General features: G+C 39.5%; 13 protein-coding genes across 13 annotated transcripts; 6 read left to right on the top strand and 7 right to left on the bottom strand. All coding sequences in view use genetic code 12, as the record gives it.

The window, feature by feature from the left end:
* Nucleotides 1–238: 238 nt before the first annotated feature.
* Nucleotides 239–1,144, bottom strand: CANMA_004078 (uncharacterized protein; the record flags this gene model as incomplete). The annotated part of the gene is made up of 1 exon (XM_051816317.1): nucleotides 239–1,144. The coding sequence occupies one exon, from the start codon at nucleotides 1,142–1,144 to the stop codon at nucleotides 239–241; it is 906 nt and encodes a 301-aa protein (XP_051670336.1).
* A 381-nt stretch (nucleotides 1,145–1,525) lies between these two features.
* On the top strand, nucleotides 1,526–2,383 carry VAM3 (SNAP receptor; the record flags this gene model as incomplete). The annotated part of the gene is made up of 1 exon (XM_051816316.1): nucleotides 1,526–2,383. The coding sequence occupies one exon, from the start codon at nucleotides 1,526–1,528 to the stop codon at nucleotides 2,381–2,383; it is 858 nt and encodes a 285-aa protein (XP_051670335.1).
* Nucleotides 2,384–2,625: 242 nt separating this feature from the next.
* On the bottom strand, nucleotides 2,626–3,322 carry CANMA_004076 (uncharacterized protein; the record flags this gene model as incomplete). The annotated part of the gene is made up of 2 exons (XM_051816315.1): nucleotides 2,626–2,963; nucleotides 3,310–3,322. 2 exons carry the CDS (start codon nucleotides 3,320–3,322, stop codon nucleotides 2,626–2,628), a joined length of 351 nt encoding a protein of 116 aa, XP_051670334.1.
* A 571-nt stretch (nucleotides 3,323–3,893) lies between these two features.
* On the top strand, nucleotides 3,894–5,360 carry ATF1 (Atf1p; the record flags this gene model as incomplete). Its single annotated transcript, XM_051816314.1, has 1 exon — nucleotides 3,894–5,360. One exon carries the CDS (start codon nucleotides 3,894–3,896, stop codon nucleotides 5,358–5,360), a length of 1,467 nt encoding a protein of 488 aa, XP_051670333.1.
* Nucleotides 5,361–5,580: 220 nt separating this feature from the next.
* On the top strand, nucleotides 5,581–7,863 carry CANMA_004074 (uncharacterized protein; the record flags this gene model as incomplete). Its single annotated transcript, XM_051816313.1, has 1 exon — nucleotides 5,581–7,863. One exon carries the CDS (start codon nucleotides 5,581–5,583, stop codon nucleotides 7,861–7,863), a length of 2,283 nt encoding a protein of 760 aa, XP_051670332.1.
* Nucleotides 7,864–7,884: 21 nt separating this feature from the next.
* CANMA_004073 (uncharacterized protein) lies at nucleotides 7,885–11,301 on the bottom strand (the record flags this gene model as incomplete). The annotated part of the gene is made up of 1 exon (XM_051816311.1): nucleotides 7,885–11,301. One exon carries the CDS (start codon nucleotides 11,299–11,301, stop codon nucleotides 7,885–7,887), a length of 3,417 nt encoding a protein of 1,138 aa, XP_051670331.1.
* Nucleotides 11,302–11,533: 232 nt separating this feature from the next.
* CANMA_004072 (RNA binding protein) lies at nucleotides 11,534–11,914 on the bottom strand (the record flags this gene model as incomplete). Its single annotated transcript, XM_051816310.1, has 1 exon — nucleotides 11,534–11,914. The coding sequence occupies one exon, from the start codon at nucleotides 11,912–11,914 to the stop codon at nucleotides 11,534–11,536; it is 381 nt and encodes a 126-aa protein (XP_051670330.1).
* Nucleotides 11,915–12,257: 343 nt separating this feature from the next.
* On the top strand, nucleotides 12,258–12,975 carry CUP5 (H(+)-transporting V0 sector ATPase subunit c; the record flags this gene model as incomplete). Its single annotated transcript, XM_051816309.1, has 2 exons — nucleotides 12,258–12,271; nucleotides 12,507–12,975. The coding sequence occupies 2 exons, from the start codon at nucleotides 12,258–12,260 to the stop codon at nucleotides 12,973–12,975; spliced, it is 483 nt and encodes a 160-aa protein (XP_051670329.1).
* A 143-nt stretch (nucleotides 12,976–13,118) lies between these two features.
* On the bottom strand, nucleotides 13,119–15,446 carry NUP85 (Nup85p; the record flags this gene model as incomplete). Its single annotated transcript, XM_051816308.1, has 1 exon — nucleotides 13,119–15,446. One exon carries the CDS (start codon nucleotides 15,444–15,446, stop codon nucleotides 13,119–13,121), a length of 2,328 nt encoding a protein of 775 aa, XP_051670328.1.
* A 177-nt stretch (nucleotides 15,447–15,623) lies between these two features.
* On the bottom strand, nucleotides 15,624–19,052 carry CANMA_004069 (uncharacterized protein; the record flags this gene model as incomplete). Its single annotated transcript, XM_051816307.1, has 1 exon — nucleotides 15,624–19,052. One exon carries the CDS (start codon nucleotides 19,050–19,052, stop codon nucleotides 15,624–15,626), a length of 3,429 nt encoding a protein of 1,142 aa, XP_051670327.1.
* Nucleotides 19,053–19,464: 412 nt separating this feature from the next.
* On the top strand, nucleotides 19,465–22,188 carry CANMA_004068 (putative E3 ubiquitin-protein ligase; the record flags this gene model as incomplete). Its single annotated transcript, XM_051816306.1, has 1 exon — nucleotides 19,465–22,188. One exon carries the CDS (start codon nucleotides 19,465–19,467, stop codon nucleotides 22,186–22,188), a length of 2,724 nt encoding a protein of 907 aa, XP_051670326.1.
* A 271-nt stretch (nucleotides 22,189–22,459) lies between these two features.
* RIP1 (ubiquinol--cytochrome-c reductase catalytic subunit) lies at nucleotides 22,460–23,342 on the top strand (the record flags this gene model as incomplete). The annotated part of the gene is made up of 2 exons (XM_051816305.1): nucleotides 22,460–22,508; nucleotides 22,750–23,342. 2 exons carry the CDS (start codon nucleotides 22,460–22,462, stop codon nucleotides 23,340–23,342), a joined length of 642 nt encoding a protein of 213 aa, XP_051670325.1.
* Nucleotides 23,343–23,887: 545 nt separating this feature from the next.
* CANMA_004066 (uncharacterized protein) lies at nucleotides 23,888–24,748 on the bottom strand (the record flags this gene model as incomplete). Its single annotated transcript, XM_051816304.1, has 1 exon — nucleotides 23,888–24,748. The coding sequence occupies one exon, from the start codon at nucleotides 24,746–24,748 to the stop codon at nucleotides 23,888–23,890; it is 861 nt and encodes a 286-aa protein (XP_051670324.1).
* Between the last annotated feature and the right edge of the window lie 579 nt (nucleotides 24,749–25,327).

The raw sequence follows: 25,327 nt of genomic DNA, 5'->3' as shown, positions 1-25,327 counted from the left end.
TCTATCAAACGAAGGTTTATAGAGTAACGCGAGAGAGGGAGAGAAATAAATAAATAAAAATCAAAAAAAAAAAGTTAGAAAAAGTAATAATTTTAGTTTAGACGTGTTTTTGTGTCTTTAACACGTAAAGAGAAAGATACACCAACACCAACACTAACACACTAAACACTTTGCGCAAAAGAAAAAGCATTGTGGGCATATATTACTAAACACCGACCAATATACATACTACCCCTCCTCATGTATCTGGGATCAAGCTCTTTGGAATTATACCCTGGGCAACCCTTTGAACAATTATACCTCCAAAATCAATAATAATCAGCGGATCTCCCAACAACTGCCTAATGAGATCCCATATCAAGTTGGACTCCTTCAAAGCTGTAAGCAACTCGCCCAAACTAAGCGCATGTGATTGCAAAATCAGCACAAGAAAGTGGGCATTCGGTGCTGCCAATTCAGGTGTTGTCAATAAATGCTTAACCACTGATGCCGCCAAGCCAGACTCTCTTAACGAAATAAACAATTGATCCAACAATGCATTTTCTCTTTTGCTGATTTGACTACTTCTCACACCTTCAAAAGCATCATCTTCCAACCGCTTACTCAATAAACCTAGGTCCAGCCCACTTTGTTTTAAAAGCTCAACTGTTATGTTTATTAATCCTGGCAAGATTTCGGCATCCTCCAAACCCAACGTCAAAACCTCCAATATCAAATTTGACCTTTGTAGTACAATGAGTAGATCGGTTAAGTTTATCAATCTCAATCTTATTACCCAGATTGTAGTTTGGATTACAATATCCAATAGCTCTGGGCGCAATAATACAAAGTCAATCACAGACAAAGCAACACCAGTGTTGTTGAGAGTCAGTAAAATTGTGTCCAACAATGGAAAATCTGATCTCTTTTCCAAAAGGTCAAAATGACTGGAGCGTGATCTTGCACCCATGGCAAAGTTTGGTCCAAGATTGTGAGCATTAAAGTCTTGTAATGAAAATAGCAACGTTTCGAGCTCGGTAGTATTAACAGCAGCCTGCTGGACATTGGTGATTGTGGTGGAGTTCCATGATCTTGTGATTGCCGAGCCAGCAGCAGAATGAATCACAGCAAAAGTGATTATAGTAAGAATCTGTAAACTTTTCATGCCTTAAAGATGTGTAACTCTACACACCTGTTAACAAAGTGGGTGATTCTTCATCTGTATTTATATTGGAAATTCTGCTTTATCATCAAAGCTATGTTTAATAGAACAGGCAAGTATAAAGCAGCAGCTCGCATTTGGCAAAGATTTGCGACTAACACCATCTGATCTGTTATGTAGATCGGGACCTTACGATCAAACGAGATTGTTCCTGGTATCTCTCTTTCCTAAAACCAGATTGTGTGATTATTTTTGTGCTTCAACCTTCTGTAAACGAAATAAAAAGGAAACTTTCAATTCTCAGTTTTACGAAAGTCTGCAATTTCCACAAAACAACCAGACCCCTCACCCTTCACATCAAAAGTTGGTTCTTTCCCTAAAATAATGTCTTTTGCCAATATCGACCTCGAAGCTCAAAAGAAGCCTTTGCTACAGAAGGGTACAGCTGAGAGCTATACTGAGACTAGCGATTTGGATAGGATTATCGATAAGACATCGAAGCAACTACAAACATTTAATCAACAAATTTCACAATTTGACCAACAGAGGAGACAGTTAGGCTCAAGACGAGATTGCTTACAACTTCGTTCCAATATAGATGCTTCGATCGAGCATATAAATGAGTTGTACAATGCAATACAACATTTAATATCAAACTTGTCTCAATTGATTAATGTATCAGCAGGGGACAAATCTGATAGCAGCGACAAGGTCAAGGTCAGTAGCCGCCATATTGTAATCAAAGAAAGACTAGTAAGTGAATTCAATGAGTTGGACAAAAAGTTCAAACGCTTAGTAAAGGTGTATCAGGAAAAGAAAAGAGTCACGCCAATTGTGAGTTCACAAGGGGACCATAAAGAGACTAAAAATGATGAACCGCGTCAAGTACAACAACAAATACAATTGGAATCTGAGTTGGATCAGAATTTGGTTGAACAAACCGAGCTACAATACCATTTGCAATTGACCGAGGAGCGGAATCGAGAAATTGAACAAGTAACTGAGGGAATAATGGAGGTAAATTCGATATTTAAAGACTTGGATCAGCTTATTCATCAACAAGGAGAGCAGCTCAATACAGTAGAGGACAATATTTTACAATTACATGGCAATACACAACAAGCAGACAGAGAGTTAACCAAAGCAAATAATTATCAAAAGCTGAAAGGAAAGTGGTCCTGCATTTTGCTTACGGCATTGACCATTATAGTATTGATTATAGTTCTTGCCGTGGTCAGTTAACGGTGTATCAAATTATAACGAATCGAAAGTAGTAAGATTAGATACTTTTTTAGAAACAAACATGTAAGCTCCTTCTGTTCGTACGTTCTTTGTTAGAGATTTGGACTAAGTTAATGTGCAAACTGATATTTCTTAGAATGATCTCGATTCTACCAAGAGCTTTATCTAGATAAGTGATTTGTTAAAAATTTGAAACATGAAATAAAAATTATACCAGAAATGTGTAAACCAATATGCTCCATTCAATCGAGTTCCAATTCTTCATCATCAGCAGGTTCTATATCCGTATCTATCTCCAGGAAATCGGTTGTGTATGGAGTGCTGAGTTCGGTAAAACTTTCATAACCAGTGGATCTTCCTTCCTCTCTATCTTCTGCAAGTGCACCGTCTTCATAATTATCTGCATAAACACCATCGTTTCTTATTTTATGCCCCTCAAGTTTCTGATGGCAATATTCGGCACCTCGATTGAAAAGGTTCTCAGCAGCTTGCAAGATAATTGTCCTATTATTGGCTATTGCCAAACCTGCACCAGCTACTCCTCCGACAGCAAGAGCAACTTTGACCGAAAATGGTACCGCTAGACGAGGTTAGTAAATTGTCTAATAAAAGTCAACCTTTTATCCTCTCACGTTAATAACGCTTCAGTTTGAGATTTATACTAAATATCTGAATACATTGTCATCCCTTCTTTTCCTCCATTGGGACAGAAACAAAATTGAAGAGACAAGCTTGTAGGGATTCCAGTGCCTGCTAGGGAAGTTTCTAATGTTTTCCTTGCTTCTAAACTAACGCCATCTTGTTACTTCCCATGCATGTTGAATGTTGCCATTTGCGCTGCGCTAATACATTGCTATAGCTCCACACTTCATCTCAACTCCGAATTCAGTTTGATTGCAAAGTAATGGTTGAGTTCAGATACATACCGAATAAAGGCATTTTGAGCGGGATGGGAATTATTGTTGATCAGTTTTTATTCCTAGCACAGTGAACTCTTCCTTAACAAAGTGACTCAAAAATAGTATGCTTAATCTAAGACCCCGAAAAAGCTATTTGATTTGCTCTACCTTGCAGTATACTAGTTTCCTAATATTTGATGATACAAGTGGTTTCATAATAACAGAACATTATTCTCCATGAAATCAAGGAGGCGAGAATAGTGACAGCAATTGCTTCGATTTTGTGTTTAGTAGGAGGTCCAGATAAGATAAATGAAATGAGCACAAAAATTTGGCCCAAAATTGAGAAAGATGACGTCGGTATTTCGCTCGGCTGAATAACTTTAGAGCTTGCTGAGTAATGTTTGATGATTGTCATTTTTTTCAAATGTGCTTGCTCCAGTATTATTATCTTATCTTTATATTCCCTTATCCACTCGTTTTTCACTCAGCTACGCTACCAATTACAGTTTACTTTATGCCGACGTTATTATGACTCAAAGAAATTTTGTTTTGTTATATTATGCAGCAAAACATTCCTTTCCCAAACAACCTTATTAAAGAATAGATGAATGACTCAGAGTAGCTCACAGAATATATCATTATCACGACCGTTGAGTGTTTCGGAGAATTTTTTTAGGTCAAGAACTGCTAGTGGTAACTATCGTAACTTTCAAGTTACTGCAACTTACCGGCCGGGCTTGAAAAACAACCTCAAGCTTGTGTATTATGCATTGAGGAAAACGGTGCTTGACTACCACATATTGATAACAAATGTACAATTCAGCACTTCAATTGATAGCTACGTTTACCAGCCGTTAAGCAAAGTTGATTTTTCAAGCGTCTTTGAATTGGTAAAAAACAAGGAGTATATCACCGACAATGAAAAGTTTATGAAGTTTGTGAATCAAATAACCTTCAAGTTGTATTGTGAGAGCCCGTTGTTTAAGTTGATTTTGGTGGGAGATGACCAACTTTGTGCTGTTCTAGAACATACCATCGCAGACGGATTAGTCGCCAGATATATACACGAAATTCTACTTGAGAACCTTGCATATTGCGATAATGCCTCCAATTGGGACACTTTACAGCGCGAGTACGGTTTCGAAATTGTGGGAAGCCCTTTGGACTCTGAGCTTTTCAATTTCGAACGTGACCAAAAATACATCAAGAACCCCTTGCCGCCGCCAATTGACCTTTTCCTCTCTATGGACAAAGATTACACAGGAGGAGATCCAGGGTTTTCAGAAAGAGTCATACCTCCAGACACAGAGGGAAAGTGGCTAGGTCGATTTCCCGCAACTGATACTCACGAAATTGCTTTCAAGCTAATCAACTTCACAGCAAATGAGACCAAGAAAATACTCGGAAAATGCAAAGTAGAAAAAGTTTCGGTCACATCCTACATTGAGGTCATTATGGCACTTACCCTACAGCCTGTCATTAAGGACAAGTATGCTTCATATAAATGTGCTATGGCTTTGAGAAGACACATGGATGCAAAAAATGCACCCAAAGAATATGTCTCAATGTTAAGCCGTTCTGGATATAAAATCTTGGGAACTCTGGCCCATATGGGATTTGGAATGAACCTTCCCCCTATCAAGGGGTTCTCGTGGGATCTTGTTCGTCACATCAATAATCATATTGTTGAAGGGTGCAAGAATAAGAGGGCTTTAAATCAGTTAAAGGGGTTCAAGCAAGTTGCCGATTTGAATGACGAAACCAATGAGGTTTTTTTCAAGAAGCAGTTGAACAAGCCCAAAGCCGACGCAGTGAAGATTTCTAATCTAGGATTTGTGCATCCGACCGAGTACCACGCTAAACTGGGCCAGATTTGGCTGATAACCAACATGGTATTCGCACAAGATATGGCCCCATATGCATCAGAATTCATGTTGAATGTAATCTCGACGGCCGAGGGGGGCTTGAACTTGACATTAAGTTACTACGACTATTCGTTTGAAGACTGCGAGTGGGAAAATTTCGATCACTTGATAGAAAACCTTCGAAGTAATATGATCGAGTACTCCTTATAGATTTTTTGTATAATATAATAAGTTCTGTTTATCTCAGTTTCCTGCAGATATACGCATCGAGTGCTTTTCTTTTGTAGTTGTAGCTTGTCACTATATAGCTTTCACTGTCTGAATCCGCTGTTGCCTGCTAAATGTCGCGCTGACAAAAATATTTGACACTCGCTTTATGCAAAAGTTGAAAACCAACAGGAATAAAAGATATGAAAAACTATCAAACGACATGCCGTCCACTTCAGAATTTGATACGTCCATAGATGACACCCTCGTGCCGTCGACAGTGAGAAGCACTAAGACAGGATTGTGGATAAACCAAGATGGAATACGAGAAGTGCAACGATACAATGATTTCAGATCAATAGATTGGGTAGAGGATGAACTAGACGAACAAAAGCAGCGTCTCTTGAAGTTGAAACACATAACCAACAAAGGCAACAACTTTAAGGACAAGCTTCTATCCCAAATTTCTAATTGGCTTGTTCTAGCATGTATGGGAGTCGTAATTGGCTTGATCGCAGGGTCATTGAACATCATCACCTCGTTCCTTTCCAGTGCTCGCGTTGGCTACTGCAAACGTGGTTTCTACTTGAGCGAGTCATTCTGTTGCTGGGGTGAGAATGGTGAGCATTGCGAAAATTGGACAAAGTGGACTTCACTAAGTGGATTTAATTACATTATATATATACTCATTTCCCTCCTCATGTCATACACAGCAGCCAAAATCGTAAAGTCTTATGCACCATTTGCTGCTGGTTCGGGGATTTCAGAGATTAAATGTGTTGTTTCAGGATTTGTTATGGATGGTTTTTTGGGCTGGTGGACCTTGGCCATAAAAAGTTTGGGCTTGCCGTTGGCAATTGGATCGGGTTTGAGTGTGGGAAAGGAAGGGCCTAGCGTGCATTATGCGGTTTGCGTGGGGAACTCAATTGGGCGCCTAGTACCAAAGTACAAGAAATCAGCTTCAAAAGGAAGAGAGTTCTTAACAGCAACTGCTGCCGCGGGGGTAGCAGTTGCATTTGGATCACCTATGGGAGGTGTGCTATTTTCAATAGAAGAGATATCTTCAGTGTTTCAATTGCCAACCTTGTGGAAATCGTACTTTTGCTCTCTTATTGCAGTGACCACCTTGGCCGCAATGAATCCATTCCGTACCGGCCAGTTGGTATTGTTTGAAGTCAGTTATGACACAAACTGGCATTACTTTGAAATACCCATTTACATAATTTTAGGAGTTTTTGGTGGTGTCTATGGGATTGTTGTGTCAAAGCTAAATACAAAAGTTGTGTCGTTTCGCAAGAGGTTTTTGGGTCCGTGGGCAGTTCGCGAGGTTTGTATTTTGACTTTGTTGACAGCAAGCTTCTCATACTTCAATGATTTCCTACGTTCGGACATGACTGAGTCAATGCAAATTTTGTTTCACGAATGTGATGCCAATTTCCAAAACCCAATTTGCCACCCAGAAAATGGGAAAACGAAGCTATTGTTCTCTTTGTTGTTTGCAACCATTGCAAGAATGGGACTTACGATTATTACATACGGTTGCAAAGTGCCTGCCGGGATTTTTGTTCCCTCAATGGCAGCTGGAGCCACATTTGGTCGAGCGCTTGGAATCGTAGTGGACCACATTTTCAAAAAGAACCCTAACCTTTTCATCTTTTCTGCATGTGAGTCTGACGACAAGTGTATTATACCAGGCACATATGCATTTTTGGGTGCAGCTGCAGGTTTGTGTGGCATCACCGATTTGACGGTAACAGTAGTAATTATCATGTTTGAATTGACAGGTGCAATCCGTTACATTCTACCTACGATGATTGTTGTCGCGATAACAAAAGGCATCAATGACAAGTGGGGAAAGGGAGGAGGAATTGCCGATCAGATGATCAAGTTTAACGGATTGCCTTTGATAGACTCAAAGGAGGAATTCCATTTCCACACACCTGTAACATCTGCAATGTCCAGTGTCGTGGTTGCATTTTCAGCCGATGCAAATGATGCTTTGACTTTGGGACAGTTGAAACACACACTACAAAGAACAACACATAGAGGCTTCCCGGTGATACGCTCCGGTAACAATCCCAAGATTGACGGCTACATTTCTCGATACGAGTTAGAGTATGTGCTAGGCAAAAATGAAAATGTCAATCCGGAAACCCTATGCAACTTCAGTTCGAAGGAGAGAGGGTCTACGGAAAAGATTGATTTTAGTCTGATGATAAACCTATCACCATTGAGCGTTGATGGAGCGACATCTTTAAAGTACGTTTCTGACATATTCGTCAAACTCGGGCCGCGTTACTTGTTAGTTGAGCAACTGGGGACATTGATTGGAATCATAACAAGAAAAGACATATTACGTTACGAGCACTCCATTCATCAAAGAGAAGTAAATTCTGGCCCACAGGATAGACAAGAAGAACTCGAGGAAAAAGTATGGAACACCATGAAGTCAATATCTGGAATTGCTCATCAATTTGTTGGACGAATCCTACGTAGGGACTCATAAAGGAATACATACATACATTTTCTATTGATCTTTCCATTTCCAATACTCTTGGTAATCGCGATACAAACTTTTGTACAACGCTTTCCCAGCGTAATCCAAAGCAGAATTGACGATTTGCAATTCCTTCTGGGATAATGTGTCAAAAATGGTGTAAATTCCACCAACAAGAATGTCATTCACTTGTTTGTCAAAAGTAAACCTCAAATTTAAGTAGATGTAATTGATGATCAAGTACGGCAAGTGAGTACGGAGCTGTTTTTTATAAAGGCTGGCCTGCGTGGTTAGCCTGCTTTTTTGTTGAACTGTACGGGTAGAAACGTCTCTGACATGTTCTTGTGGCTCGCACAAAGTGCTCAACATTCTTGTAAATGCATCAGCAGCAGCTGTGCTGCGTCTCAAATGGCCCGATTCAGCCAATTGATCCAAGAAAATAGACGTCAAGTTGATTACCAAATGGTGCCGGGTCGACAATTTATACCGGTGATGTAACAACATCTGTGACAAAGCTTGCAATGATTGCACATACACAGCTTCTAGCTCGTCTTTTTTTGCGTTATCAGTATTTAGTGGCACAACTTCAATCACAACAAGCATCATTTCGATAACATATTGATTAAACATCCATGGCTTCTGCATTAGTAACCATTTTACGTTGATTATTATGCTCTGAATAACTTTTAACAGAAGTTTATGCAGTGGAGCTTCTAGATACGTAGCAAACAACGCAGTCAGCACAGTTTGGTCACATTCCTTTGATATTGTAGTCAACATTGCGCAAACGATCATGTAAGTGGAATCTGCAAAATGATCCTCGGTATCAGTAGCCGAGGTTATCACATACCGGCAAAGCGCATTATAAGTATCCACATGTTCATCTGCAAGCACTTGCAAATATTGAACTAGGTCTCCATAAAGCGGTTCCGTAGAGAGGTCTGCATTTAGTACCAAAAATAAACTTAGAACATACTTGGAAAAGCGTAAATTTAACTTTCCTGTCTTGCAAACCAATTTAAATATGGCTTGTCTGGTGGAGCTGTCGTTAAATTGTGCCTCATGTAATAGTTGTGTAATGAGCGATACATCATCAAAGTTCAACATCGACTTAGGGATATTTGCAAGTCCATGTAGAAGCCAATTTAAATTCGAACTGTCCATGCTGCTACGATTGCCTTGCAATTGTTTTATGCATCGAATTTTGAATGCACGCACCAATTCTTCATACTTCTGGATGGCATCATTTGAAAGAACACTCGAATGCAATACAATAGCTAATGTCATTTCCATTTCCGGTGAAGTCTCAGTATCCCCATCTTTAACCAAGTGCTTTAAAAGTATGTCTAAAGCGTGTTCCACATAAACACGATTGGCCTCTGATTTTATCATAGCGATATTGCTGCTCCACACTTTATTGGTAATGCTGGCCGCGTGCCTCTTAGCCTCCTCAGAGGTTGCATGTTTCAAAACTTGAATGAGTATAGAAAAGTCACGCTCTATGCTTGATTGGTATGAAGCCGATTCGAGCAAGTAATTAATGCACTTTAAAGCGCCCGTCTCTTTTGATTCCAAGTAAACCTTGGTCAAAATGTTTAGCAAGTCTCTTTTAGGTCCACGCGAATAGCACGCCAAAGGAATAGTAGTTATATGATGGAAATGGGATAGTGGATCTGCAATAAATATTCTTATGATGGAGGTTATTAAATTCCTCTGTTCGTAAAATTCATCATCAATCTCACAAAGAAAGTTTGTACCAAGGGCAATCTTTAGCAACTCAGTCTTATTTGTGACGGAGAAATAGTCATTGATGATAACAAACCACCGATAAAGTATCAGCAGTATAATGCCCATGTTATCTCGTGAAAATAGGATGAATTGGTGTTGCTGTTTTTCAGGATAATCTTTAATCACATTCAATTCCAACATCCTAAACACAGTGTAGTGATAGTAAAGGTCGTAATCTATTTTCAACAAACTTTCAGGAACGTCAAAAGTTGTACCATATAAGTTTAGAAGATTGTATCGAACTTGCCAAAAGTTGCCCTGTGTATTAATAAGGCTCTGAATCTTGACAAAAGCTGACTGTAAAGAGTTTACCAACTTGGGTGTGGCCATCATTAAACCCTTTGTTATTGACGTTAAAATTGTAGAAGAAGCCTCCAACAGTAAATTAAGTGAAGCTTCAATGACCTCAACTACTTGCTTTTCAGACAAGGAAGTGATGCAGTAAGATACATGTGCAACAAATTCTGCGGAATCCCATAATTCATCCTTTTCAATAGCTTTGGGCCAAACTTTTAAGAGGAATTCGACCAAGTCTCTATTTTTTGAGTAGGCAGAAACAACAACTTTTCCCACAGACAACACCTTTTCATTTATATTGAACGCAGAGTTGTACTTTTCAAAAATAAATTTTGATTTCATCGCTGCCAATTCGCTGTCCAACTCAAAAACATACTTTACCATGTCCCAATTCAACTCAATGAACTTTTTGCTTGCAACTTCTTTCGTGTAAACCGACGAGATGAACTCTTGTGGCATATTATGTTGAGAATTGACCAAAAGTGCTAAAAACACCTCGCTTAATTCGGGCGATTTATTAACGATGACAGTAAATAGCTGAGCACAAACACCCATATTCTTTGAGGCAAGCTTCTCGACAGCCTCTTGAAAAAAGTACTTTAAAGAGCCAGCATCGATGTTCTCTCTTTTGAGGAGCTTCTCAAGGTTATGAACCAAGTAAGGCAAGTTATCAGCATTGAATACATTCTTTCTGAAAACCTCCTCATACAAATGTCTACCGGGATCTTCCCTCGTTATAGACAAGTATTTTATCAATGGGTTAAACAACTCTTCAAAAAATCGTTCATAGGATCTCTTTGGGAAATCAAACACACCATGAGAGCTCGAATTCCAATACAAATTTATAACCATTGTGTCCAAAGAAATTGCAAAGCCTCCCAGGGTATTATTTTGAATATAATTTAATAAGGACTTGAGCAATCGAATTCCGGTAGACTCGTCAATCTCAATAAACAGCTTTTGCATGAATATGGACAAAATTTGACGAATATATGGTAAACAATTCCATCCTTGTGGATCATTGCGTTCCATTATAATAATTGTAAGATCAACGATTTTCAAATTATGCAAAATGGTTTCGTCAAATAGACTCTGGGTTTTCATCGTTAAAGCTCTCTCTAGCAAGCCCCATACATCCTTGTTATATTTCCATTTTCCAAATTCTGACAAAGTCGACTTGTCGTTTAGGCGGTCGACGAGCAAATTCAAGACAAACCCTCTACTGTTTGGAAAATACACATCCAATTTTTGATCTAGGACATCATTCGCAATCTTTAAAATATCCTGAACGTCTGTCTCTTTGGACCTCAAGAACTTTGTGATAGTCTCCGAAGATGTGAGACTGGGCGTAGTCGATGGCATCACACAATGCTGATGTGAACTAATCTGTTGCCTCGAATCAATCTTTTTTTGCAAAAAAGTCATCTCTGCATCGCGGTACAAAGAGAAAAAGAAAAGTAAGTTACCTCTTACATACGAGACATAATACATTATGTCTCAACGAATCATGATATAAAAGAACAATGTTACTTTAAATGCTACTCTAACACCTAAACATGTGCGTAATAACTATATACTCGGCAACCAGTTGTATTTAAATCAACAAGGTCTCAATCTTATCCTTGATTCCGTAGATTTGGTTTTTGATAGAAGAAGCATCATTGGTAGTTACAGATGCGGCAATGACTGGTCTGGAAACACCACAGGCTCTTCCCAAAGCTGCCTTACTTGGGACGAAAACGTATGGAACATTCTTATCTTCGCAAAGCAATGGCAAGTGCAACAAGATTTCAATTGGCTCGGTATCAGCAGCCATAATGATAAATTCGGAAATACCTCTATTCAAAGTCTTGGTGGCTTCATTGGCACCTTTCTTCAATTGTCTAAGGTTTTGAGATTGTTGAACAACGTCCAAAATTTGCTGAGTTAAAGCGGAATCCGCTAATGGAAAGGCTTTTGGGTTTGGGGCTGACATTTTCGTGTTATTTATATCTTTTTATTATAATGAGGGCTCCTTGCAAATACTAAAATGTGTATATATAAGCTCGCCAGTAAGTTGATTGGAGGAAGAAAATTCAATATTCACGAGATGACTTGAACCGTTTCCTTTTTTTCTTTTTTCTTTTTTCTTTTTTTCTTCCAAGGGAAAGTAACTGGTAGCGTCAGTATTACGGGTAGTGTATAATGCACTAAAATCGCCCACTCCAATGGTGGCAGCAAAAAAAAAAAACCGAGCCCAATTTGAAATCCAATCGTTGATAACAACAGAGTCGACATTCATACAAAGTTCAATCTTTCAAACTTACTTTAACTACATCATGTCAGATTTATGGTACGCCAATTTCAATTATCTTTAGGGCAAGCGGGGAATGGATGTGATGATATATTGCAATGGATAGTTCGTATCGCTGTTGCAGTTTTTCAACAACACAACGTTTTCGATTGAGAATTACTGACAAGGAAGTCTCGAATCCAATGACAATCATCCAAAATAAAAATCCAGTCCTGTCGTTTTCTCTCAAATTCTACTTATCTTCCCCCAAACATTCAACTAACAATTGTTTTAGTCCTGTTTATGCGCCATTTTTTGGCTCCATTGGCTGTGCGTCCGCTATCATTTTCACCTGTTTTGGTGCATCTTACGGAACAGCTAAGTCAGGTGTCGGTATTTGTGCCACCTGTGTGACCAGACCGGATTTGTTGGTCAAGAATGTTGTCCCAGTTGTTATGGCTGGTATTATTGCTATTTATGGGTTGGTTGTGTCCGTTTTAGTCAGTGACTCTTTAGCCCAGAAGCAAGCTTTATATACTGGTTTCATTCAACTAGGTGCTGGATTGTCAGTGGGGTTGTCAGGTTTGGCAGCAGGATTTGCCATTGGTATCGTTGGAGATGCAGGTGTTAGAGGTACCGCTCAACAACCAAGATTATTCGTCGGTATGATTTTGATTTTGATTTTCGCAGAAGTTTTGGGTTTGTATGGTTTGATTGTTGCTTTGTTGTTGAACTCAAGAGCTTCACAAGATGTTACATGTTGAGTGATAGAGGCAGTGGCAGAGACGCTGAGTGATGATGTCACTTCAAGAGAAATCCAATTTATCGAGAGAGATAGGTAAACTCATAAGTCGTTGTTCGAAATGTACTTCAAAATGCAATTTATAAAGTATCACTAAACTCTAATCTACTCTATAAACTTTTGCCCTATTTGAATTGTCAACTGACGTCTCATTAGCTTGATCATACCTTCAAATTTGGTGGGAATACTCAATGTCCTCCTCCAATCATAAGCTTCCAACTCCTCATCGTCTTTCAGAATTACAGAAGCAGCGTAGAGACTTTCCCCTTCTTTTCTATCGAGCTCGCTGCTGTCGTTTTCATAATCTTCGATCAACTCAATGATTGTGAATAGGTCGGACTGATGTAGATGTAGATTTGCATCATCTTCTAAGAAAGGAAGAAACTGGCACAATAGCAAGGGTTTGAATTTTTCTGGCAAAAACTTGAATTTCAAAAGATGAAAGATTCTTGAGATCAACAACGACGAATCAGACTTTCCTGCTTTCAATGAATCATAAAACTCTTTTAAAACTGCATAAGGGGAAATGCATTGCTGAATTATTGGGTGGATGTCTAAGTCAACCTTTTGATCGACTATACCATTGATTAACTCATCTTGTATTGGCGTGTTGCATACAAGGCAATCAGTAAAAATCACGTCCCACACTATGTATTGGATTTGTTGTAATCCTTCTTTGTGAAATGAGCCAGAAGTTTTGTCAGGATCATAACATTGAACGAAATTGTCTAAAGCGTCGTACAAAAACTGCTGCTGAAATGCTCTAAGACCCGCTTGGTAATGTAAATCTCTTGCCGTGGAAATCAAGTGTAAGTCGGCGCATACCGTCAAGGCCCACTCTTGATCGTTATCTGAGAGTACTTTGTATTTAGGGAGAAATTGGGAAATTGTCCGTCTATGTCTCTCCCTAGTCTCAGGTGATGGATTAAGTATCCTGTCTGATAAAAGACCAACCCCAACTGGTACAAGTGCATGAACATTTAAACAATCATAGGCATTGCGGACCAAGAAATACTCCGAAATCTTCTTCTTATTAAACATTTCCATCAAGTTGTTGCTTCTGTGGATGTCAGTAGAGTAATATGGATTCAAATACCCCTTAAGTTCCAAAAGCAAAGAGATATATGCTGCAGTGGCAGTGTCCAATTCATCGATATTCTCAAGAGCTTTCAAAAACCTACCTTCCAAAATGTTCAAAAGACAAGACTCTGTCAATTCGTCAATATCCTCGTAATTACCATCGACAAAATTAGATGCTGGCGGTTTCTCCTTTAGTGACTGTTGCAAATACTCCAGGTACACGCTGTCGTCGTCCCGAATTTGGTACAACGAGTATGCCAAATACAATTCATACCAATTGTCACAATAGTTAGCTATGGTACGCGCAAACCCAGTCATTATGCAAGAAATGTCGTGTATCTGACTTAGCATTATTTTATAAAAGTTCTTTTTTGAATCCTCGCTAGTTGAAATCCTGACCAGAACTAAGTCATCTCTAAACTTGCAGGCTAATAGTTTCCATTGGAGGAACTGGCCCTTGAGTGCCATGTATGTATAGCTCGAAAGTAACTCCTTTAAATTAGATATAACCAAATATAAATCGTTCTCACTGTTCTCGAGTTCTTTATATTGAGAATGTTCGAGTATGTTGCAAAGTTGTTTGAATAAGCCTCTGCAAACGGCTTTGGAAATTAATGTGTTCCAAAACAATGGATGGGCATAGCATTGAGGACTGACAGTCATTACTTCGTCTATTAACTGAGCCGACGGTTGTGGATCAAACTTGTTGACCCATTTCACAATGAGTTCGGGGATTCTCCTAACATCACCAGTAAAACAAGTGGCTCTTAAGCACTCTAGGGTTACCAACAAGTAGTTAAATTTCCCTACCAATTTTTCACCTTTCGTGATCTCCGATCCTTCGGCAAAGGAGGATTTCAAGGAATTCACAATAGAGTCGAATGCATCGTCAATCATACGAGACTGCGATTGCCCCGATCTCTCATTTTGGCTAGTTATCACACCAATTGGCTGAGAAGAACTCTCTTCTTCTTCTGCCAAAATTAAATCTGTTACCAAACTCTGGACTATTTTAAAGCTGTTCTCAATATACCTGACATACTCTTTGTCCAAGGGTGTTTGATTCTCTAAGCTGGCCTTATATCTGTCTTGATCAAAACGGAAATGGAGAGCAACTTCTGAATCTAGCCACTCAGATAAAGACATGTACTCAGTTCTGTCGGAAAAGTATTGCGAAAGCGAGGAGCCGGTTGATGCATCTGAGAGAGGTTCCCTGGGGTTGAAAGCCTTGTCATTTTGTGTGGTTGAGTCTGAGACAATTCCCTCGGTTTCAGATGATATGGTGGTTTCGATCTCATCATTTTCGTCTGCCGGAAATTCCAACATTTCTATTTCTTTAAAATCTCGATTCATATTTGATGGCCCATTCGTGTGTTTTATGATGCTGTATGGCGTTTTCAGTTTTTGTTTTGCTTCTATTTTTTTCTCCTTCTGTTTCAGAGAGCGCTACAAAGAATTTTCATCAGAGGTTTTTATTCCGTTTGAGCTTCAAATCACTATGCCCTGTATTCTTATTAAAGTATGCTATATCTAGAGACAGCATTGAGAATATATCTCCTGTAGCTTAGATCGATTCGCATTCAAGGATTGAAATTTATCATCTATTGCTGCTTTACTGTCACCAAAAAATGAAGGAAGAGTTCTGCCATCAATTACACTAGCTGCTCTCAGAAGACCGAAGTTATCATGGTCTAACTCCTTAACGCTAATTGTTGAAAGATTGTTCTTCCGTGCGTAAGTGGTTAATTCTTGTTCGCAGTTTTGGAGTATCTCTTCCCAAGCCGTATCAAGAATAATATTCAAAGTATAAATGCCTCCGCTTAGAGTGCCAATCCTAGCTAGTCTAGCGACTTCTTTGATTTCCCATTCCGAGCCTATTATGGAATTAATTTGATCACCTTCAATCAGAAACTTCACCATTAGTGGGTCAAATTTTGAAGCAGATCCATCGAATATACAAATATCACCGGATGTGTAGCCCGCAACACGCAAGTTCTTTCTGCTTGGAGGTGCTTTCTGGGATATGGTTGTCAAATATTTACCCGCAGAATTTAATAGACCCAGATCCCTCAATTCGAACGAATCACTCCCATACGAATTGATTCCTGCGATGGCATCGGCTATGATAACTGTGTGTTCGCCGATTGTCAGAGCCACCCCGAGTGAAGATGCAGGCATAAAAGCGTGCGGTATTGCTGCGAGTTGAAACCCCTTCAAGTAGCAGAGGTTGCAAAGAAAATTGAGACTTCCCGTTACTACGTAATTCGCCAAAGGGGATCCTTGACTGCTTGCAATGCTCGTGAATTTCAAATCGCTAGCGCTCTTCATACCAGATATATGAATCCTTTCAATGAGCTTTATTTGGGAATTTAAAACTTTGAATATAGCAACAGGTGATTTATCAGAAGATGATGATAAACATATGAAGCCTGTAAACGTGTCCAATTTTATAGACTTTAGCTGATGTTCAGTAAGTTCGCACAAGTCTACTATCTCTGTATCATCGTGGAATTTGAAAACATCACAGATCTCGAGATTTATGGAATCAACAAGTAATAATTCCGTTTTTATCTCATTAGGAGAACTCGTTGTGTCATATGCCACAACAATTGCATAATTTGTAGTTCCTAGTGGTAAGCATTTGATGAATAGCTTTTCTGAGTATAATGAGCTAAACTCTTGTAATCGAGCTAGTTCTCCAAACTCTATTGCCCATTTTTCAACTTCTCCATTATCAAGTGCAACAATTACGTTGCCGAAACAACGCTTCTCCCGACCCAGCAGGCTATCATCCTCTCTGTAACTATCAAATCGAACATCAACCACATGCGGTCTCTCAATTTTGGTATATCCAAACTGATCCAATGCGTGAACTTTTTTAGGTATCACTAATCCTTCTGAATTGAAACCCAAGATATTGCTTCTGCTTCTCCTCCATAGATACGGAATATTAGACAATTTCTCGCAAGTGCTTTTAGTTGGTATTAACGTCTCATTTGACATCCTAAGTTGGACCTGATTGACAAAACCGTTGATAAACAGGAAAAAAATGTATACCGATATCGCTTCTTCTTGATTGAATGACCTCTCTGTGTAAATACAAGATGAGAAGACTGCTTGCTCTGATGATCCTTCAAACACCAATTTCGGACGCTCGCCATTCGACCTCCATATCTTGTATTTTCCTGAGAAAAATGAACAAAGTATCCAGTACGTGCCTTTATCGTTACACACATCCATGCTTGAAATCTCATCGTCATTTCCGAAAAACATGTCGCATATGTAGCAAAACCGAAATCCGTTTGGACTTCTCAAAAAATAATAAACATGAAGATGATTATCAGTGGTTGCCATTGAAACTATCCCCTCATTGGGCAGGATCGTACCAAGCTTTATACTACGTTCAATTATCACATTGCCATTCGCAAGTAATTTACTTCGAGTCAAAGCGATATTGGTTGTTTCAGTCTCTAATAGCAGCAAAACATCCTCGTCAAGATGGTCCACACTGGTAACCGCAGTAAAATCTTTTCTTAAGACCCTCCCGTTGATGTTAGTACTCTCGCCTGTAGAAGTTCCAAATATGTATCTATCCTCTGACTCACCAATGAATTTCAACGGGCTTTCGGATACTCTTGAAATCCCCATGACCTGGTACTTACAACTTGGAAGTGTGTATCTTCTCAACTGGCTACCGTCCCATCCACCTTGGCAAGCAAATAGTTCCAGGCTATTGCATGTTTCTTTTAAATCAATTACTGGCGGGTTTCCTTCGATCGAATTTAGTATATTGATATTGGGCCTTGTAGGTAAAATTTCAAAAAGGACAGATTTCGACGTTTTCGACGCTTGAAAGAATTGATTCCCATCAACATGATGTAGCCCATTGAAAATAGGTGTAGTGATGTAATCAAGGTCCAAAAAGTTTATTTGGTTGACTATGAGGCTGCTACTTGTAGAAACCAGGAGGTCAATAAAAAGCATGAAACATTTACCCTCCGCCGTTGTCAAAAGTGTTCTTTGCGAATCAATTAGTTCAAAACACTTGTAGATCGTCTTGTGTTTCCCCCTTCCTGGTTTATTCAAAGTCATGATTAGGTGGACATCATCTGTTTTAGTTGAAATGAGTACATTCTTCATCTGTCTTTCTATTGATATATGCCTATATTGCTCAGGCGGAAAGTAAAACATGCTGGAGCCAGTAAGCACAATCAAGCCACCTGGGTTTTGGACACAAGGTAGTATTAACGACGGTTCTTCTGCAAACAGATCTAGCTGTCTAGCCACGACTAGGCTGGAGGTGTTTGAACAAAAATCTAAATATCGAACGTAGTAGGATGAAGTTATATCCTTGTAGAGCACGGCTAGCGACCAGATGTCGAGTGTCCTCTTTGTACCTTCACGGGTCAGTTTATCATAGACGGTTCTCGGCAAATGCACCATTTGCTTGATATCGATCTGTCCAGTGCTGTAGGTGGTGGGAGTTACCGCCTTATTAAAATTCAAGAGTAACTCCTTGACAGAAAACACTTGAATATTTGAGTAGAATATATGAAATATTATGTACTCTGGGTCAATCTCCTTCAAAGGAATAATTATTGGGGCGTCGAGGTTGGGAGACTCGCGTTGACCCTGGGTAGAAAGCTTGACAGCGGTTCTTATTGGGGCGTTTATATCGTTTCCATGCGGGTTAAACTGGCTGAGATCTAGAAGCTTCACTTTGTACGCGGAATCAAGTAATATCACATACACAAAGGATTTGTGGCTAAACTTTGCCCACGATAGTATCTTGTGCTCTACGCTCCACGTTGTTACAAGCTCCAATGCTTTTCCTTTGAAAAGGTAAACAGCAATGCTTTTTCCTTGTGCGAGCAATAGTACCTTTTTGCCTTTCACGTTGACAACTAGAGATGACGATATCGCTCGCAAGGAATTTGACGTCTCGGTCAATATAAACATTATTTATGATCTTGAAATATGTGTGTAATTTTATTTGAGTGGAACCAGTGATTGGGCCTCGTAGTTGTATATTTTTCAAAAATTGTTCCGACTGTCCCCACAATGGCACCGATGATTTCCGTTTGTTCCTCTATTGATTGCTTATTGTTTTGTTATTTTTCCTTTGGTGAGATAATAGATGGACAGATAAATCACAAAGCTGTTTCGGTACAGCCTACATATCAAACAAACCCCCTTTAACAAATGCATTCCTTATTTAACAACCCTGCCAATTGCCATTGCAAGCATTTTATTTTGAATTGAATTTGACTCAAGGGCTAATCTTTTACCATATTTCTCAATACTAAATTTACTCAGCTTAGAACGCAAAAGCAACCATACATTCTTGAGAGAAACGCTCCGCCTCAATTTAATGGCGTACAGCACGGGTGAGAAAGGTCTGACCAGTACGAGCAAGGCCGCGTGGAGCTTGAAGGGGCTATTTACGTTAGCTATAGATTCAACATCTGCAAATCCTACGTCAAGATCAAGTGTCCCATCTAACCAAACAGACGGTAAGGATCGCCCATCTACCGACAAGAAACTGAAAAAAGGATCAAAAAACAGTGCTGCATGTCAGACTTGTCTGAGCAGCCTGTCATCTAACCACTCTCAGATTATCAACAAGTGCTTCTGTTGCAACACGATTTTAGCATTCCCCAATAGTGCTACAAAATACAAATGTTCCGTCTGTCACACGACAAATTTTGTGCACCCCCAACAACACGGACAAGCATCTTCCCCGTCAAAAGCGACTGATTTTATTTCCCTTCTGGATATTGAATGCATGGTTCAAGAGTGCTTCTCGTATGCCTCGTCCGAGGAAGGCAAAGGGAAGCCTGTACGTGAAATATTCCAGTCAGTGTCCTCATACTTGTATAATGGCTTCAAATCATATGAGGTTCTCAGCAACTCGTTCAAAGTTAAGCAGCTGGACTATCGGCCACACCGCCATACTGCAAACATAAACTTTGCCGAAATCAGGGACACGTTCAACCTATTAACTAAGTTGCCCACAAAAAGACCTTTACATTCGGCTTTGAAAGGAGCTAGTGATCAACTAAAGAGAATACTGTCTCCATCTAGCCGTGTGATGCACTACAGATGGCTTTTTATTCTACTTGAGATCCCCATTTTGTCCAATGCTTTGGTTCCTCACGATGTGAATGCACGGGCAATGACCAACGAACTTGAGATCAAGACATTGTGTTATGACATATTGAAACGATGCTTGGGAGTCCTCTCCTGCGTCGATGATACCAAAGTAGTTAGCTATTGGATTTCTTGGATATCCCATTTACATCTTGACTCGTTTGTCCATAAAGTGGAAATCATCAATCTATATATCACGTTTCAATTGAAGAAGTACTTTTATTTGGCAAATAACCCACATATAAAGCTTGTGTTTACTCCGTCTCCAGATATCCCAGAGTCGGACCAATTGGAGTATTTCCAGCATGTGAATCTAAAGAACCACATTGAAAGTACACCCACCTCGCTGAGTTTGCCTGGCCCACTTCAAGTGCCACTTTCACAACTCAGCAACGGAACGCCTACAAGGGGACCTACGACTAAAGGGAAAACTAAGAAAGAGGCAAAGATTAGAGTACAACAATATGGTAACGATTGGCGAATAATGTCGGCTCTGAGGGTGCTCTCTCTATTCCTACGAGCGAACAAGATGAGGGATGATAAAAAGGTACCGGTGTCCCTATTTTACAACTCCCTTGTTGATTTTGTCAATATAAAGTTGGACTTTGATTCGTGGCAAAGTAAAAAGAAATTGCAAACGATGCACGTTTGCAAAGAGCCTGAACTAAAATCAATTATCGGATTCATTCATGGGAAAAGTATTAATAACAGTCTATTTGATGATGCTTTGCTTTATATATGTCAGTACCCATTTCTCATCTCATTGGGAAGCAAAATATCGGTTTTGGAGTACGAGGCTCGAAGGCAAATGGAACGTAAAGCAGAGGAAGCATTTATTAACTCTTTGGATAAAAGAATTGTAATAGATGTGTACCTCAGGATCAAAGTGAGGCGGGACCATATTGTACAGGATTCCATGAAAGCGATCAAGCAGAACTTGACTAATTTGAAAAAGAGTCTTAAAGTCCAGTTCATCAACGAACCAGGCGTGGATGCCGGTGGTCTTCGCAAAGAGTGGTTCATCTTGCTAGCCAAAGAAATTTTTCACCCGCAAGCAGGGTTGTTTCACAACGTTGAAGATTCGAATTTGTTGTGGTTCAACATCATTCCGCTTGAAGATCCCGAGATGTACTTTTTGTTTGGTGCAGTGCTTGGTCTCGCCATATATAACTCTACAATCTTGGATTTACAATTTCCAGTTGCATTGTACAAAATATTGTTGGGTAAATCGCTCGATAAAGAAGATTACAAGCAGTTGTACCCGGAATCCTATAGAAGCCTAAATCAATTGAGATCCATGACTGAAGAGCAGTTGAAAGACTTGGAGTTGACGTTCGAGGTTACTGTGAAGGATATTTTCGGACAACCCCACACTAAAGCATTGGTGGCAAATGGCGGCAAGATAACTGTAGTCAAAAATAATGTAGATGAGTACGTCACTAGGTACATGAGATTTTTTACACGGGAGGGAATTCGGGAACAATTGGACTCATTCACCGAAGGCTTTAATACCGTCATTGCAGGTAATGCACTATCATTATTTCTGGAGGAAGAGATTCAGCTTTTGCTATGTGGAAGTGATGATCACAAGATTGATATCGATGTTCTACAATCGATAACAAAGTATATTGGATGGCCGTCAAATAGCGATGCTGTAAATTCCAATGTAATCAAGTGGTTTTGGGAATATCTTGCCACGCTGAGCAACTCGCAACGCAAAAGATTACTCGTTTTTGTCACCGGGTCAGATAGGGTTCCGGCAACAGGAATACAAAACTTACCTTTTAAAGTGAGTCTTCTTGGACATGGACTCGATAGCGAGAGACTTCCAATAGCACACACGTGCTTCAACGAATTGGCTATCTACAACTACAGCAGCAAAACAAAAATGATTGATAAATTGCACAAAGCAGTGAATGAAAGCTCTGGGTTTGGTATTAAATAGCCCGTTTGGTTACATATAGAGAGAGACATGTGCTGCATCATAAGAGTAAAGTCTCTGCCGCGCTACCTTTTCAATTTAAGCCAATAAAATCCATTGGAAAAAGTATTGAATAATATACACTGTATAATCCTGCATATAATGTTTCTCTCTACTTTTTTCATTTTCAAACTATCACTCTCACCGGTCTTCGAAAAAAAAAATAAAACAGCACCCTATTTGCTCAAAAGTCAGAGTAACAACAAGATCCAACTTTTATAGAAAGAAATACGTCATGTCATCACTCGCAGTGAGATCATTGAAGAATGGTTTGGGTTTGAAGAGTATGTTCAACTTTTTTTTGTTACTCTCCTTTTTCCGATCCTCAGAAGAGCAAGACGGTGTGACTTGGTCACATCGATGATCAAAAATTTGCCAGCAAGTGTGTGTTTCTTTGGGGTTACCTAATTGTGGCTACACCTGAGTGACTTCATTTGCTATATTATCAATCGATATCCATGAACTCTCTGAGATATCTTTTCTTAAGCGAGCTATACCAATAGCAGTGTACTAACTTAACCATAGCCTCAATCAGAACGTTATCCTCAACTTCATCCCAATTGTCCAACTATCAACAACCTGACTTTTCCTCCTATTTAAACCAGAAGACCCCACAAAGCAGTAGAAATTTCACTTACTTTATGGTTGGATCCATGGGTTTGTTATCTGCTGCCGGTGCAAAGTCCACAGTGGAATCATTTCTTTCATCTTTTGCTGCATCTGCTGATGTTTTGGCTATGGCCAAAGTTGAAGTCAAGTTGGGAGCCATCCCATTAGGTAAAAACGTTATTGTGAAATGGCAAGGTAAGCCTGTTTTCATTAGACACAGAACACCAGAAGAGATTGAAGAAGCAGAAGAAGTTGACATTACTAAATTAAGAGACCCACAAAAAGATTCCGATCGTGTTAAGAAGCCAGAATGGTTAGTCATGTTGGGTATCTGTACGCATTTGGGATGTGTCCCTATTGGTGAAGCAGGTGATTTCGGTGGATGGTTCTGTCCATGTCATGGTTCCCACTACGATATCTCAGGAAGAATAAGAAAAGGACCAGCACCATTGAACTTGGAAGTACCTGAATACACTTTCCCAGATGATGATACATTGACTGTTGGTTAATCATATTTATTCGACTGACTCACTCTCCTGTATAATATAATACAAAAAATTCTACAAAGTTGATTAAAGGGAAGTTGTAGAAACTTGCGCCGGCAGTTGTCTCTAGATGAGTTTGCTGGTGCTAGTGCTTGTACTACTGCAACTACCCATTGTTCGGCAGTGGGTGGGGATCTTGTAGACTGTATTTATAGTAATTAGCTACTACACTGCAACTATGTTTAAGTCAGAATAATTGTCACTACTGAGAACGAGTGATCAGACAAGTTCCGTCACTTAAGCCTTTACTTTTGGTTTGCCATTTCCCAAAGCTTATTTGCAATATAAGGTATCTGGGAGACTCATTTGTTCCTATTTCAATGCAAAATAAGTGTAAACTTGATGATAACGCAAAGTAGTTTCGTTTATGCAACAAAATACACAAAAGTTATTTATAACAAGATTTCTCTATTTATCTATAGAACGAATACACAAATAACTAATACAAACACAAGAAGAAAAGCAAACGAGATCTAAAACAGCAAAAGATCATGCTTTAGCAATCCATTTCATACATCAAACACCTCAATTTTAGCTTTTGCGTGGTTTTTGGCAGTCACAATACAGTACTCGGCCCCTAATGATGATCCCGAAGATGGTCCTTGTGCTTTGTTGTACCCATTCTTAGGATTCAACTCACACTCCAAACCATTACAGTCTTTAGGGTTGTCACAAACAATTCTGAGGCCATACTTTGGCTTCTTTCCGTTAAAGTCGTCAACATGCTTTGGATTGACTCCTATTTTGATGAAGGTATTTCCGTTGGTATCAGTGTTCATGCCAGCCACATAGGGAGCCCAGTTTCCCAATTCTTCATCCGTTGTTCCCCAAACACAGCCATCCTCGGTTGATACACCAGGTGGATTGACGTAGTAATGAGCAGCAGTTCCAGCGTAATATTCCGGTCCTGGAACAGCTAACGTTTGTTCATCACCACTTTCAACATTAGTCGGAATCAACATGGCCTCATTTCCTGGAAGAACAGTTTGACAAAAGGCACAATCCTTAGAAGCTTTGTTGACCACTGAAACTGTTCCTTCACCATCAACACAGAGACTCCTGTCACCAAATGGTTTACTCGTAGATCCGTCACTATTGCAATATAAACCTCCATCCATGGATGTTGGGTATTGATACTTGGTAGCAGCAGGGTTCCATTGGTTCATTAGCTGGCCAGGTGGACAAGCATAAGGACAGTATTTTCCAGGTATGCAAGCTTCATCTGGACTCATTGCCCAGCCAGCGTTGACTCCCTCCTCGTAAACTGGAACAAGATCTTCGTTTTCGGGGAACTTGCATGCTTTGATAGGGTTTGCTGAACACGCTGAGTATAACGAATACAACACAAATAACTTTGATTTAAGCAACATTTTATACTGAGTTTATTGTTAACGAAGGAAGAAGAAAGTATATCTCAAACTAAGACATAGAAGAGCTATGTGCACCATCTTATATATTCGCTTTTGCGGTACCTTTGGATGATCTGATGGAAAGATCGTTTCATAATCGTTGGGTTAAACCATAAACTACATTGATTAAAGCCGCTAAAATAAATTGTATGATAAGTGATTCTGGATAACAATATTTTTTTGGAAAAGAAATATAAAGTGGTTAGGTTGCAAAATTAAACAGAATAGGCCTATTGTTAATAGTATGCAGGACCACCCTGCAGAAGCATGCATTCATCACCACCACCAACTGACTTTTTTAAAGTACAATCTATGAAAACACACGTGGTTTTTAGAAAAAGAAACGGGCCCTAAGAGAAATTAAAAATGGTGCTGCAATCAAAAATCAACTGCAAAACGCCAAAGAAGTCATATCGGTTTGCGATGCTTTTTAGAAGTCACGTGAAATATGGATGTCTCATTTTTTTCTAATTACAGCGAGTGGGAGACTCGTAGTATGCATTATCACACTCAAGCAATGCCCCAAAGCAGTTCGTACCA

This window comes from Candida margitis (assembly GCF_024628925.1).
Source record: "Candida margitis strain CBS 14175 chromosome Unknown scaffold66, whole genome shotgun sequence".
In the NCBI taxonomy this organism is placed as follows: domain Eukaryota; kingdom Fungi; phylum Ascomycota; class Pichiomycetes; order Serinales; family Debaryomycetaceae; genus Lodderomyces; species Lodderomyces margitis.
Note: the sequence above shows the minus strand (reverse complement) of the source record. Positions and strands in the feature narration are given on the sequence as shown.